The 13,763-nt window shown below is 59.8% G+C and overlaps 1 protein-coding gene across 7 annotated transcripts in view; it reads left to right on the plus strand.

The window, feature by feature from the left end:
* LIG1 (DNA ligase 1) overlaps nucleotides 1-13,763 on the plus strand; it is a 44,569-nt gene that overhangs the window by 18,339 nt on the left and 12,467 nt on the right. For all 7 annotated transcript variants that reach the window (XM_047077723.1, XM_047077724.1, XM_047077722.1 and 4 more), the window contains 10 exons: nucleotides 1,655-1,735; nucleotides 1,946-2,002; nucleotides 4,638-4,810; nucleotides 5,204-5,370; nucleotides 5,759-5,835; nucleotides 6,573-6,664; nucleotides 6,855-6,954; nucleotides 7,691-7,776; nucleotides 8,529-8,644; nucleotides 11,180-11,275. In XM_047077723.1, coding sequence (XP_046933679.1) covers nucleotides 1,655-1,735; nucleotides 1,946-2,002; nucleotides 4,638-4,810; nucleotides 5,204-5,370; nucleotides 5,759-5,835; nucleotides 6,573-6,664; nucleotides 6,855-6,954; nucleotides 7,691-7,776; nucleotides 8,529-8,644; nucleotides 11,180-11,275 — 1,045 coding nt within the window. The remainder of the gene's footprint in view (nucleotides 1-1,654; nucleotides 1,736-1,945; nucleotides 2,003-4,637; nucleotides 4,811-5,203; nucleotides 5,371-5,758; nucleotides 5,836-6,572; nucleotides 6,665-6,854; nucleotides 6,955-7,690; nucleotides 7,777-8,528; nucleotides 8,645-11,179; nucleotides 11,276-13,763) is intronic.

Here is a 13,763-nt window from a genome sequence, read left to right on the forward strand (position 1 = left end):
ACAGTACGGTCGACCGGGACGACCACCACCTAGGAAATGCTTCCCCTGCGGAGCCCCACGCACGCCCCGTCCGGCTCAGCCGCACAGCCCCGTCTGTGCATCAGAGTCTGCACAAGAGCTGGAAAAATTCCCGAGTCTTCTCTCCCACCCTCTTGTGCCTCCCCAGTTTTGAGATAGATACAGGCCTGAGGCTGGGGAGTCCGGGTCATTTTAAACACACTCCCCACAGGGGCACCTGGGTGGGTCCGTCAGTTAGATATGTGACTCTTGATTTCGGCTCAGGTCGTGAGCTCGCGTTTCATGGGTTCGAGCCCCGCATCGGGCTCTGCGCTTTGGGTTCTCTCCCTCTCTCTGCCCCTCCCACACGCACACACACACACTCTCTCTCTCTCAAAATAAATAAATTAATTAACTAAAACTTTTTTAAAAAGCTCCCCATAGAGTGCACCAAGAAGGGGGCGCCCTCACCATAATTCCTTTTTTTTTTTTTTTAATTTTTTTTTTACATTTATTTATTTGCTTTTGAGAGACAGAGACAGGGCATGAGCGGGGGAGGGGCAGAGAGAGAGGGAGACACAGAATCCGAAGCAGGATCCAGGCTCCGAGCTGTCAGCACAGACGGACGGGGTTCGAACTCACAAACCGTGAGATCATGACCTGAGCCGAAGTCGGACGCTCAGCCCCCCTTCACCGTAATTTCTTAACCCTCATGACAACGTGTGATGGTGGGGACTCTTGGGAGCTCCGTGGTACGGACGAGGGCACCGTGGTTCAGAGAGAGGAAACTGCTCTCTCAGGGTGACGCGGCTGCTCGAGGAGGGAACAGGGACGGGAACCCAGATGGGTCTGACTGCACAGTCTGGCCGCGAGTGGCTCCAGCAGAGTCAGTGTGAGGCATTTCCGGAGGCATTTAGAACGGGGAGGTTTGGAACGCCATCTCTTGGGCTGCGCTGCTTGTCATATGACCCTGTGTCGGCTGCAGCTACTCCCACCTACAAGTATCTGGGAAACAGGGTTGGAAGAGTCCCTAGTGTGGCTCATTGCGAACAGAGGCAGTGCTCTGAGCACAGTGCCTGGCACTTTGCGGCACCCAGAGACGGCACCCTTTTCCTGCTGTTCCATCCAGAGAAAGTAAGGGAGACGTTGGTTGGGAAACCCGAGGGGTCCCTAGCCTCTTAGAATGGACTGTAAAAAGCAGCCAGATCATGCTGGCCACGCCCCCAGCCACGTTTCCATTCCTTAAACGTGTCACGTGCGTGTCTACCTCAGGGCCTTTGCACTGGCTGTTGCCCCTGCCTGGAGTTCTCTTCTCCCCGATACCCAGTCTGCTCACGCCCCAGGTTATTCTGCCCAAACATCTCCTTCCCCACCTTTTCCTCAGATCTAGCACCTTCTATCCCACTGTGCCCCCCACCACTTGGTTTTAAATAGTTCGTAATATCGAAATCGTTTGCTTCTGTGTTTTGTTTTGTCTTGTTGCCCCTGACTCTCCCACTAGAGCGGAAGCTCCAGGTTCACCAACTTTGTTTTCGTTCCTTTGTGTGCCCTCGTGCCTAGAACGGTGTCGGGTGCACAGCAGGTGCTCCGGAAAGTGTTAGTTGAAGGAGCGGCTCTGCTTTGCCCCAGGTGTCTGATCTCCCCTTTGCCTCCGCAGACCCCTGGACCCCCCCGGCTACAACCCGGCCAAGAACAACTACCATCCCGTCGACGACGCCTGCTGGAAGCCGGGCCAGAAGTGAGGCTTCTCCCGCCCCCGACTGCCTTCCTCGCGCCCCCGTCGCCGGGTGCCTCTCCCTGGAGGCCTCCGTTGGAGGGAACTGCCGCGTCCCTCGTGTCCACGTTCAGGGGACACAGGCAGCAGCGTGGAAAGCGTGGGGAGGCAGGTGGACAGACGATGGACGGCGTGGGTTGTATGCACTGCCCCGTGTCTCTCTTCCTCCCCCAGGGTCCCTTACCTGGCTGTGGCCCGGACATTTGAGAAGATTGAGGAGGTTTCTGCTCGGTAATCTGTCGGACCCCCCCCGTGGGGGTGGGGGGTGGGGGGGGGAGGGACGCCTCCTGCTGCCTGGCCCCTTCACCCTCCCTCCCTCTCATGGCCATGGCCCTGGGAGCAGCTGCGAGGCCTCTTGGGCCCCAGGCTCGGAAGGCCCCTGCCCCGTGCTTCTGTCTGTTTCTGTTGATCAGAACGAGACGTGGTAGGGGAGAGAACCCAGATCCCTGGGGTGGGGACACCGCCTCCTCCCTATGACACGAGCTCCGTCTACCCGCATTTGGTGAGAAGTCGCCGCAGCCCGGCTGATTTCCTCGCCCTTACCGTGAGGAGGTCCGGGTGTTGGGTACAGTGAGAACCCCACTCCCAGTGAGCACTGCAAGGGCCCTCGGGGCCCTGGGCTGCCTGGGCCTGGTCCCCGTTCCACCCCATCCTGCGCCCCCCCCCCCCCCCCCGTGTATTCATTCGGTGTTGTCAGGGGGCCCACGTCATTCTGGTCCCTGATGCTCCATCAGCATTGTTTCCAGATCTTTCCATGTTGCTTTAAGTAGGTCTCACCCCTTTTAACCGCGCCGTGGGATTCTTTCATTTTCGTACATCGCGGAGTGTTTAGGCTCTTCCCAGTGCTTCAGCGTGTGTCTTTGTGAACACGGGAGGCGCCTCCTCTGGGGCCCAGAGGGTGCGGGAAGGGCCGGGAAGGCCAGACCTGTGGGCGGCGGAGCCAGTGCCCAGCCCCGGGCGCAGACAGGTCTGGGAGTGGGCCCCGTGCCGGCTGCTTCCTGGCTGTGTGACCGTGGGCGGGTGGCCTGACCTCTCTGAGCTTCGGCCTCTGCGTAAGGAAAGTGAAGATCACCCGTCTCGGGTTTGCTCGGAGGGGGTGCCAAAGTGGCACAGCGAGGTGCCTAGTAAGTACTTTTAGGAGGTGCTGTCGGCAGTCACTGAGTTCAGGAGGACTGTGCGTGACTGTCCAGTCCCCATGATCCCCAGTTGGAGGGTTTTACAACTTTTTTTTAGGGTCCTTAGAAATAACTGTAAACTTCGAGAAAAATCGTAGAAATGGCACAGCGAGCCCCCACGTACCCGTGATCGGCTTTCTCTAACGTTGACGTGTTTACGCCGGCAAGGGGATGGTTACCGAGACCGCGATGTCAGCGTTAGCGCGGGCTGTTATGCGACGCGCAGACGTCATTTGTGTCTGGCTGGTTTCCCCCTTTGCGTTGGCTTTGCTAGGCCGGGACCCACCCTGGACCCTCGCCCTGACCCTGACCCCTGCCTGTGGTGCGTGGTCACCCTGTCTCCTTGTCTCCATCCTCGACGCTCCTCGGTCTTTCTTGGTCCAGCCTCCCCGCTGTGGCGCTTTCGACGAGTCCGGGGACCTTGCACAAGTCTCACTTTGGGTCTGTGTGACGTTTCCTCGAGAGCTGATTCAGGCGGGGCGCCTGGGGGGCTCAGTCAACTGAACGTGCGACTCTTGCTTCTGGCTCAGGTCGTGATCTCACGGTTTGTTGGCTTTGAGCCCCGTGTTGGGCTCCTTGCTGACAGTGGCACCTGCTTAGGACTCTCTCTCTCCCTCCCTCTCTCCGTCCCCCACTCTCACTCTCTCTCTCTCTCAAGATAAATCAACTTTAAAAAAAAAAAAAAAAGGAAGTTGAAGATTCTACTCCTGAAACCGTTACCGCACTATTTTCTAGCTGGCAAGTAAAGTCCCATCGTGAGGCTCCGGGTAGACCTCAGTTTGGGGGGCAAGCCGTTCCGCCAGCATCGGAGCCACTGGTGGGTCCGCCCGTGACGGTCACGTCTGGGGGGTCTGCTCGGCGGGCTTCGTGGTCCTCCGGTGTCTCCTCCACGGGAATAGACTGAGCTCCTCTGTCCAGTCAGGCTGCCTGGGTGTGCGCTTAACGAACGTGCACACGTTCGTACAGACTTCGTGACACAGACAGAGGCGTCATACTTTTACTTGTTTTTTTTTTTTTTAAAGCTTATTTGGAGAGGGGGAGAGAGAGAGAGAGAGAGCACAAGCAGGGGAGGTGCAGAGAGAGAGAGAGAGGGAGAGAGAATCCCAAGCAGGCTCCACGCTGTCCGCACAGAGCCTGATGCGGGGACCGAACTCGCGAGCCCGGGAGATCGTGGCCTGAGCCGAAGTGAGGAATGGGACGCTGAACCCACGGAGCCGCCCGGGCGTCCCTAACGTGGTCGTGCTTCTAGAGCCCGCGCAGCTTAGTGGCTGGGAGCGCGGGTCCTGGAGCAGACAGCCTCGGGTCACCTCTCGGATTGAGTCGCACGGGCTCTGTGACCTCGGGCGAGTTCCATGGTGGCTCTACGCCTCAGTTTCCTCATCTGTGCAGTGGGGGTGATAGGAGCGTCTGTGTGATGGGGGAGCCGTGAGATTTCAGTGAGCGGAAACACACAGATGCTTGGAAGCGGCCCCCGGCACCTGGACAGCACTCCGTGCTCCCATCATCCTCTCTGATGGTCCTCCCCGTCTCCGGCGGAAGCAGGGACCGGGCTCACCCTCCTACCAGCAGCCTGTGGCTGTGCCCGGGCCTGGGCTCAAGCCCTTTGTCTTCTCCTCTCCCGGGTCCCTTCCCCTCCCACCCCCAGCTTTGACCCTAACCTGCCAGCCGCTCACACCCCGTCCCCCCTCCAGGCTCCGGATGGTGGAGACACTGAGCAACTTGCTGCGCTCCGTGGTGGCCCTGTCCCCCCCAGACCTGCTCCCCATCCTCTACCTCAGCCTCAACCGCCTCGGGCCGCCCCAGCAGGGCCTGGAGCTTGGCGTCGGGGACGGTGTCCTCCTCAAGGCGGTGGCCCAGGCCACGGGTAAGCGGGGCGTGTGGTGGCCGTTGGAGCGTAGGGGGCTCAGAGGGAGAAGGGGGAGAGGTGGGGAGCGCGTGAGGGATGGGAGAGGGGACTGTGGAGGTGGGGAAGAGAGCCGGATGGATGGGACAGACTGGTGGGGCGCTGGTTCCGGTGAGGGAGGCCCCGCAGCTGGAGGCGGGGCCGGAGGCGGGGCCGTGGGGTTGGGAGGAGGGGCTGGGAAGACGGTGTGGAGGGAGCAGGTGCCCAGGGAAGCGGCAGATGTGGGGAGAGCAACGTGGGCGGGGCCCCGGGACTCAGCGTGCATGGGGGGGGAGCGGGCGAGGGGCAGGGTGGGTCCTGTGGGGACCCGCGGCGCGGTGCGGCCCCCTCAGCCCCGGCTCCCTGCACCCCAAGGGCGGCAGCTGGAGTCTGTCAAGGCCGAGGCGGCCGAGAAGGGCGATGTGGGGCTGGTGGCCGAGAACAGCCGCAGCACCCAGAGACTCATGCTGCCCCCGCCCGCTCTCACGGCCGCCGGGGTCTTCGCCAAGTTCCGAGACATCGCGGGGCTCGCCGGCAGCGCTGTGAGTGGGCAAGGCGGCCACCCCGGGCCCCAGACCCTGGGCCCTTCCCCTGGGGACCCGGAGACACGGCGGGCGGGTGGTGACGGGGGGGGGGGGGGGGGGCGCTTCTGGCGGCCGGGTCGCTTCAGTCCTGCTTGTGGGGACTCTCGGGACGGGCAGGGGGTTCTCCCCTTGCCCTTCGACACCTGCTCTGTTCCTACCATGTGACGGGAGAGTAGACACTGGCCGAATCAAGGTGGGGCCGGAGGGGAGCCGGACGCGGCCTTCTTCGCTGTGTCAGAGCGCGACCGGGCGCTGGGAGTGGGGAGAGGTGGGGCGGCTCGCGGGCCAGGAGGAGGCGGGGTCCTCACCCTGCGCCCCAGACACCCACTGGCCTGCCCCGCCTCAGTCCACAGCCAAGAAGATGGACGTCATCAAAGGCCTCTTTGTCGCCTGCCGTCACTCAGAAGCCCGATTCATCGCCAGGTGGGCATGGGCCCGGGAGGCTGGGGGAGGTGGCAGGAGCGGGGGACTGGCCACGGGCGTCCCCACTAGGCTCTTCTCCTCGTGTCGTCCCGGGGCTCGTGGGTAAAAGGTGCGGTGATTGATCAGCCGTGTCTGCCGTGGCCTCAGCGGGTGCAGGATGGGCCGGGAGCCAAGCGGTCGCCACGACAGTGAAAACAAAATCGTAGTCGTCCCCCATCGTGCGGTGTTTCTCGGGTCCCCGGTGTGGCATGTGTCAGTGCATCACTTCCTCCCCGTGGCCCTACCGGGCAGGCCTTGTTACCCTCAGCCTGGTCTGCGGGAGGGGAGGCCCAAGGAGGAAAAGCCTCGCGCCCGAGACCCCCGGCTCAGAGCGAGGCCTGTGTGGGGGACACCTTGCCCATCACAGTCTGTGTCCCGCTGTGCCCCGGCTCGCCCTCCCCAAGCTTCACTGCTTCCCCAGAGGGCATCTGAGGTGAGCCGCAAAGGCCCCCGGGAGGCACTTTGTTCTGCCCCAGAGAACACCAGCAGCCATGGCTGCTATGGCCTGGCCTCAGTTTCCTTGTCTGTTCACTGGGGCTGTGTGACCCCTCAGGTCCCTTCCAGCCCTGAAGAGTGTTCTGGCTTTGAGGAGAGGGTTCCAGAGTGTTCCAGAGGGTTCTGGGAGACCGGAGGAGGCAGGCGCAAGGGGTAGAGGGCAAGGCGGTGCTGACAAGCCCTCTCGCCTGCTCTCTCCCCAGAGCCCTGAGCGGACGGCTACGCCTCGGGCTGGCAGAGCAGTCAGTGCTGGCCGCCCTCGCCCAGGCCGTGAGCCTCACGCCCCCCGGCCAAGGTGAGGCCCCGCGGCTGTCTCCGCCTGGCGCTCGGGTTAGCCCGGGCTGCCCTCCCTTCCCGAAGTCCACGCCCCAGCTCCTTTCCAGGCCCCTTCCTTCCCTAGCAGCCTTGTCTCCAGCACCGCCCGCCCTGGGGGAGCCGAGGGGTCAGGCCCATCCCAAAGCCTCCGCTGGTGGCTCTGGTCTTAGATTTCCCCCCGGCTGTCGTGGACGCCGGGAAGGGCCGGACAGCGGAGGCCCGGAAGACGTGGCTGGAGGAACAGGGCATGATCCTGAAGCAGACGTTCTGGTGAGATCTGGGGCCAAGGGCCGAGGGCGGGGGTGGGGGTGGGGAGCTGGAGGGGCGGGAGGCTTGGCACCGAGGGCTGCTGGCGATGTGGGAGGGGCCGGTGGCTAGTGAGCGCTAGTGACCATCCGGACGGGACTGGGGCCGGACACAAGGCTGGGGACAGAGATTAGGAAGGTGGCAAACGGTGAGGGATCCTGTGACTGATGCGGGGCGTTAGCACGTCCATGGAGTGACAGCAAGGGCTCCGGGGAGGGCCGCCTGGAGGACCTGGCCACAGCAGGACCGTGACTGCCCGGTGACAGTGGCAGGAGGGCCCGTGAGCGTCTGCACGGAAACCCTGGGGGCACCCGCTCGGGCACACGGCCGTGAACCCTGCAGAACCGCGGGCCAGGACAGCCGTCTCTACCCTGCCCCTCACTCCCACATCAGAATCTCCGGAGGCGGAGCCTGGCCTTGAACTTTTTACTCCATCCCCGAGTGCCTTTTACGTGTGGCTCAGGTGGAGAGCCGCTGGTCTCACGACGACAGGGCTGACGACAGGCCCAAGCCGAGGGGAACAGAGGGATGTGTAGTGACACTGAGGGAGGATCGTGAGAGTTGGGACCAAGGGAGTCGGGGATGGGAGGGAACAAACAGGGTGACGGGCTCACAGCGGCGCATCTCAGAGCCAGAGAACAGGGTTTCCAGGCTGCAGGAGTTCTGGAAGGACACCTGCTCATTCTTGCCCCCGCCCCAGCGAGGTGCCCGACCTGGACCGGATCATCCCCGTGCTGCTGGAGCATGGCCTGGAGCACCTCCCGGAGCACTGCAGGCTGAGCCCAGGTACAGGGCCCTCAGGAGAGGCCGCAGCCCCTCCCTGGGCAGAGCCGGCCGTGGGGCCACGGAGCTCGGGGCCGGCCTCCTGCGGGCCCCACTCCCTCCTCCCAGCCTTAGCTTTCTTCGTCCCCCTGAGAACCTGTAGGTTCCTCTCAGCACCAAAATTGAATCCCATTCCCCATGCTGAAGCCCATCTGTTTGTTTGGAGGCCCCATTTGTATCAGGAGGAGCGTGGGGGAATCTGCTGCAACAAGAGATCCCCCAAAAGGCAGTGGGTCTGGCCACACAGCCTCTTCTGCCCACCCCGTAAGAGTCCAGAGGAAGGCAGGGATCAGGGAGGATGCGTGTCTGGGCTCCACCGACCCCCAGGGGCCCCCGGGGACCTAGGTTTCTGTCTTGTCACTTCGTTTCCCAGAGGTTTTCACCCTAACGTGCGTGACCAGGGATGGCTCGGATTTCTAGATAACGAGAAGAGGGAGGGAGAGAGAGAAGAGGGGTGAGGATGTGACCCAGACGGCGCGCATATCGTTACCACACGCATCCTAATCACGTGGCCTTACCTAGCTGCAAGGGAGTCTGGGAATGTCCCAAAGCTGGGAGGCCACCCCCCCCTCCTGCCCCCGGAGGGCGTGTTCTCTTCGCGGTGGGAAAGGAGAATGGGCCCTGGGGCACAACGGGCTGTCTGTGCCACAGACCCCTCCCTGACCCGGGGTTGGCCCTCCCCCAGGGCACCCTAACTCTCGCTCCTCTCCTCCCAGGGGTCCCCCTGAAACCGATGCTGGCACACCCCACCCGCGGTGTCAGCGAGGTCCTGAAACGCTTTGAGGAGGCGGCTTTCACCTGCGAGTACAAATACGACGGGCAGAGGGCACAGGTAGGGGGGTGGACGCGTTCCCTCGGCAGAAGGGAAAGTGCCAGAGAGCCGGGGCCCGGGGTGGGGGGGGGGGGTCAGACCCGAGCTCGTAGCGGCTCATGCCAGAGACGTCCACTTTCACGTAGAGGGTGTGTTAACACCCACCTCCCCCGGGTATCTGAAAGCCGATTTTATTTGATTAAACCAGCAACATTCCCGACCCCCCTGCAGTGGGCATTCGAGAAATGCCAGCTTTGCACGCGCCCGGCTGGCGGGGGGGTCAGTGTAACAGCCATCACGGGAGGCGTCTATACAGCCTTCGGTGCGGTGATGTAAGCACGTGTCGTGTGACCGAGCGCCAGGCACACCCGTGGGCCCTTGGTTGGGTCTGTAAGGTCGCTTCTTGGGTCTCTTCTGTCCTGGCGGGGCCGGCCGGGGCCAGCCAGCGTTTGTCGCCTGGATGGATGAGCAGGTGTCGGGCTGACACCGTGTGGTGCTTAACAAGCAGTGAACTTGGAGAGTCAGCATCATCGATCTTCAAAATACAGTAAAACCTCGGTTTTCAAGCATAATTCGTTCCGGAAACTTGCTTGTAGGCCTAGTCGCTTGTATATCAAAGCGAATTTCCCCATAAGAAATAATGGAAACTCAGGTGATTTGTTCCATGACCCAAAAACATTCATATAAAAATGATTACGGGGGCGCCTGGGTGGCTCAGTCGGTTAAGCGTCCGACGTTGGCTCAGGTCATGATCTCACGGTTGTTGAGTTCGAGCCCCGCGTCGGGCTCTGTGCTGACAGCTCAGAGCCTGGAGCCTGCTTCAGATTCTGTGTCTCCCTCTCTCTCTGCCCCTCCCCTGCTCATGCTCTGTCTCTCTCTCCTTCAAAAAAAAAAAAAAAAAATGATTACGATACTGCAACGTAACGCAAAATAGCAAGGAAAATACAGAATATAAAGAAAAACAAATTAACCTGCGCTTACCTTTGAAAACCTCTGTGGCTGGTGTGAAGGAGACGAGAGAGGGGAGGGTTATTGTGTAGGACGCCTTTCACTATCACTGTCACTTTCACTGTCACTAGTCACTGCTGTCTATGGGCTCCATGGATCTCATCTGAAGTGAAGGATTCCTCCACCCTTTTCTCCTCCTCTGGAGACGAGATGTAGACTTCTTATGAAATCTTGGAATTTCGGTCACTCGCCTGCCTCGTTCGTACTTCGCCATGATTTCCTTCTTAACTTCCAGCGTAATCACGTCCTTCTTCCTGCCTTTCTTTTCAGCCTTTTTCTGCGTGGGGGCCGTCGTATACGCCCGCACGGAGGTTCTTCACTACGGTACAGTAGTGATAAACTCTGGTCATATATTGTATTTCACGTAACTGACAATAAGGCGGCAGAGGAAAGGGTCTATATTCGCAGGCAGCCTGACCTAGAATGAAGCAAAGCATTCCTAAGCTTGTTGTTTTGTTTTGTTTTAATGTTTATTTTTGAAGGAGAGAGAGAGCATGAGTGGGGAAGGGGGCAGAGAGAGAGAGAGAGGGAGACACAGAATTGGAAACAGGCTCCAGGCTCTGAGCCGTCAGCACAGAACCCGACTCGGGGCTTAAACTCACGATCTGTGAGATCCTGACCTGAGCCAAAGTCAGATGCTTCACGGACTGAGCCACCGAGGCGCCCCTCTAAGCTTACCCTTGTATGGAAAAGCAAAGGACTGTCCATAGGTGCTTCGAAATGACAAAAAATACGCCAATGCCAGCTGTGGGCACCTTCCAATATTCTGAAAAACCACTGATTTCTGCCGAACACCGTGGCTTGAGACCAAGCACCCGAGCGTGGGAGACGATCACAAGGGAGAGAAAGGGAGAGAGAGAGACAAAGAAGAACCATTGGCTCAGTTGTGCTCATGGGACGTTCGGCGTCACGGAGTGCTTGTGCTGCAAACATCGCTCGTTGACCAAGTTGAAACTGACGAGAAGTGTTTGCTCGTCTTGCAGAACATTGGCAGAACAAGTCACTCGCAATCCAAGGTTTTACTGTAGGCTGCTGAGAAAAGATAAGAGACCAAAGGATTTTACGGTAGTGACCGTGATTTTTAAGATACGTGCGTATTTTTAAGTCCTGTACGTTACAGCCCACGCCCACACAGCTGTCGAGATCACGTACGTTTAAGGCGGCACATATGGACCGTGACCAGGCTGTTTTAAAATGAATTAACCATAAAATCAGAATGATATTTACGGCTTGAGACCAGGCAAATCCTCTTAGACATAGCAAGACACTTCGGCATCTGGGTGGGGGCAGGGCGTGGGGGTTGGATAGGGAGGATGAGGAAGGTGATGGCGGGGTCCAGGGGGCACGGGGCGGGGGGGCTTCCACAAACGGGTGGGAGTCGCTGTTTGGATGGAGGAGATGATTTACTCCGGTCTCTGTACCAGTTCCTCCTCCAGAGCTTCTGGAACCTTCTGCCGGTGAAGGTGGGGTCAGAAGAGAAAAGAGGGGCCACGGGGAGGCGGGGAGGGGCCGGGCTCTGATTCCCTCTCCCGTCCCCTGCTGCCACAGATCCATGTCCTGGAAGGCGGGGAGGTAAAGATCTTCAGCAGGAATCAGGAAGACAATACCGGAAAGTACCCAGACATCATCAGCCGCATCCCCAAGGTGGGCGTCTGCCACCCGCTTCCCCTCTGGCAGGGGCTGCAGTTACGGGGGGCAGGGGAGCAGCGGGGAGCGGCGGGGGTTAATTACAAGGAAATGGGAGTGTGTTTGGCTGCAAATAACGGGAACGCCTGACTCCCAGAGGCTTAAGCAGATGTGATTTTTTTCTTTTCTCGGGGAGATCGGGGTGGGCGGCCCTACCCAGGCTCAGCTGTGCACCAAAGCCCTCCAGAAGCCGGCTCATTTCTGTCTCTGTCCTCTGCTGTCCTTCGCTGGTTGGCTCCTCACCCCAACACTCGTGCCCTGACCGCCCCTAGATACCTGCCATGCTTCCGGACAGAAAGACGGGCAGGGGGTTCTGGCTTCCCACTGTTGCCCTCTCCAGAGGAAAGTTCACGCTTTTGGGATACCTCCCACCACCCCCGGCCGACTCTGGCTTGGGGTTGCTGTCCCGCACTGGGCCCCGTGGCGCAACAGAGGCCGGGAAAACCGGAATCTCACTCTGACAGGGAGAGGTGGCCGGGACGAGGGCAGAGGGAGCCGGCCCGCACATCAGCCCCGCCGTCAGAATATGGCTGGGCCTTGAGGGCCCCAGAGCAAGGGCTTCTCTGCTTCCGGGGCTTCTTGGGCCTGCTTTGGGAGCCCTTGGTCAAACAGCCCTTCCTGCCTGCCCCTAGTTAATCAGGATGTTGGCACTTTCCCAGAGCAGCGAGGACTGACCTAACAGATTCACAGGCACGGGCGGAGCCCTTGTTAGCTGCCAAGCCCTGGATTTTCTAACCCGTTTTACTAGATGTAGTTTCTTTTCTTTTCTTTTTTTTTTTCTTTTAACATTTATTTATTTTTGAGAGACAGAGTATGAGCAGGGAAGGGGCAGAGAGAGAGGGAGACACAGAATCAGAAGCAGGCTCCAGGCTCCGAGCGGTCAGCCCAGAGCCCGACGCGGGGCTCGAACTCACAGACCGCGAGATCGTGACCTGAGCCGAAGTCGGCCGCTTAACCGACTGAGCCACCCAGGCGCCCCAAGTAGACGTAGTTCCTACGAAAGGTTCCGATCTTAGCGTATCTGGCTTGGTGAGTTCGGATAAGGTTATAGACACCCACGTGAACATAAAAAAACCTTTCCATGTAAGCATCGCTCCGTATCGCTTTCCTGTGTCCCGTGCCAAGTCGCGCCCCCATCCGTCTCCCAGAAGCGACAGCCACCGATGCGCCTTTTTGTCGGCACAGGTGGTGGTGTTTATATCGGAGCCTCCTGGGAGTGTTTGGATGGAGCCCCTACAGTTCGGGGCTCCTTTCCCTGTTCCCTCAGCCAGGGTTTACCAGGCGTCTGCTCTGTCCTGAGCCCTGTGCTGGCAGCTGGGGGCCTAGTAGCGTGGACGGGCCCATTAAGTCTCTCTTTCACCGAGCTTAGGCCTCACGGGGAAGGCAGATCTTATCAGAGCGTCCTGCTCTTGGCCCCGTAGTTCTGTGTGGAGACCTGGGCTCTGAAGGAAAGGACCGCCATTCTGGGAGCCTCTGTAAGAGTCAGACTTGACCTAGGCCCGGTGTCAGTGAGGCAGGCCACCACCGCGCACGTGGCCCCAGGCTGCAGGATGAATGGGGCCACGTGGAGTGGTACGGAGCGTTCCTCTGGGAGAAAAGAAGCCCTCCCAGTGGAGGTGAAGGACAGGGACAAGCACGCTACGGTGATCGGCATGTGCAAAGGCCTGGTGGCTAAAGGAACATAGCCCATCCACAAAACAGAGAAGCTAGTGTGCTGGCGTGCAGGGCCTGAGGGGGGCTGGGTGAGGTGAGGTGGGGCCGGGGACCTACGGGGACAGCTGTGGTTTTTAGCAGGGATACACTGTGACCTGTTTTGGCATCTGCTAAGAGTCCACCGAGTGCCATGAGGACGGTGGGTTAGGCGCGGGTCCGTGCGGGAGCAAGGAGACCGGTAGGATGCCGTGGCCTAGGCCGGACTGGGCTCAGTGCGGGGGTGGCCCACGGGCGGCTTAGAGATTTCGGAAGGGAAATGGACAGGTTCACGGGGACCTGACGAGGGCCTCTGGGTTCCCAGCTTATGGCACCAAGTAGGAAGTCTTAGAAAAGTTCGCTTTTGGGGCGCCTGGGTGGCGCAGTCGGTTAAGCGTCCGACTTCAGCCAGGTCACGATCTCGCGGTCCGTGAGTTCGAGCCCCGCGTCGGGCTCTGGGCTGATGGCTCAGAGCCTGGAGCCTGCTTCTGATTCTGTGTCTCCCTCTCTCTCTGACCCTCCCCAGTTCATGCTCTGTCTCTCTCTGTCCCAAAAATAAATAAATGTAAAAAAAAAAAAAAAAATTTAAAAAAAATAAAAAAAGAAAAGTTCGCTTTTTCCTTCTTCGAGAAGAGAGGGTCTGTGCTCGTACGCGTGTCCGTGAGTTGGCATCAGTATGTCGGCGCATCTTGGGAGCTAAAACAGGGAAAGGCCATTTGTGTCCCTGCGTCTGCCTTTTGGCCTCGCCCCGTACCTC

Source organism: Lynx rufus, unplaced genomic scaffold, assembly GCF_022079265.1.
Source record: "Lynx rufus isolate CCGP_SWC_20201006 ecotype Redwood Valley unplaced genomic scaffold, mLynRuf1.p SCAF_16, whole genome shotgun sequence".
NCBI classification, from domain to species: Eukaryota; Metazoa; Chordata; class Mammalia; order Carnivora; family Felidae; genus Lynx; species Lynx rufus.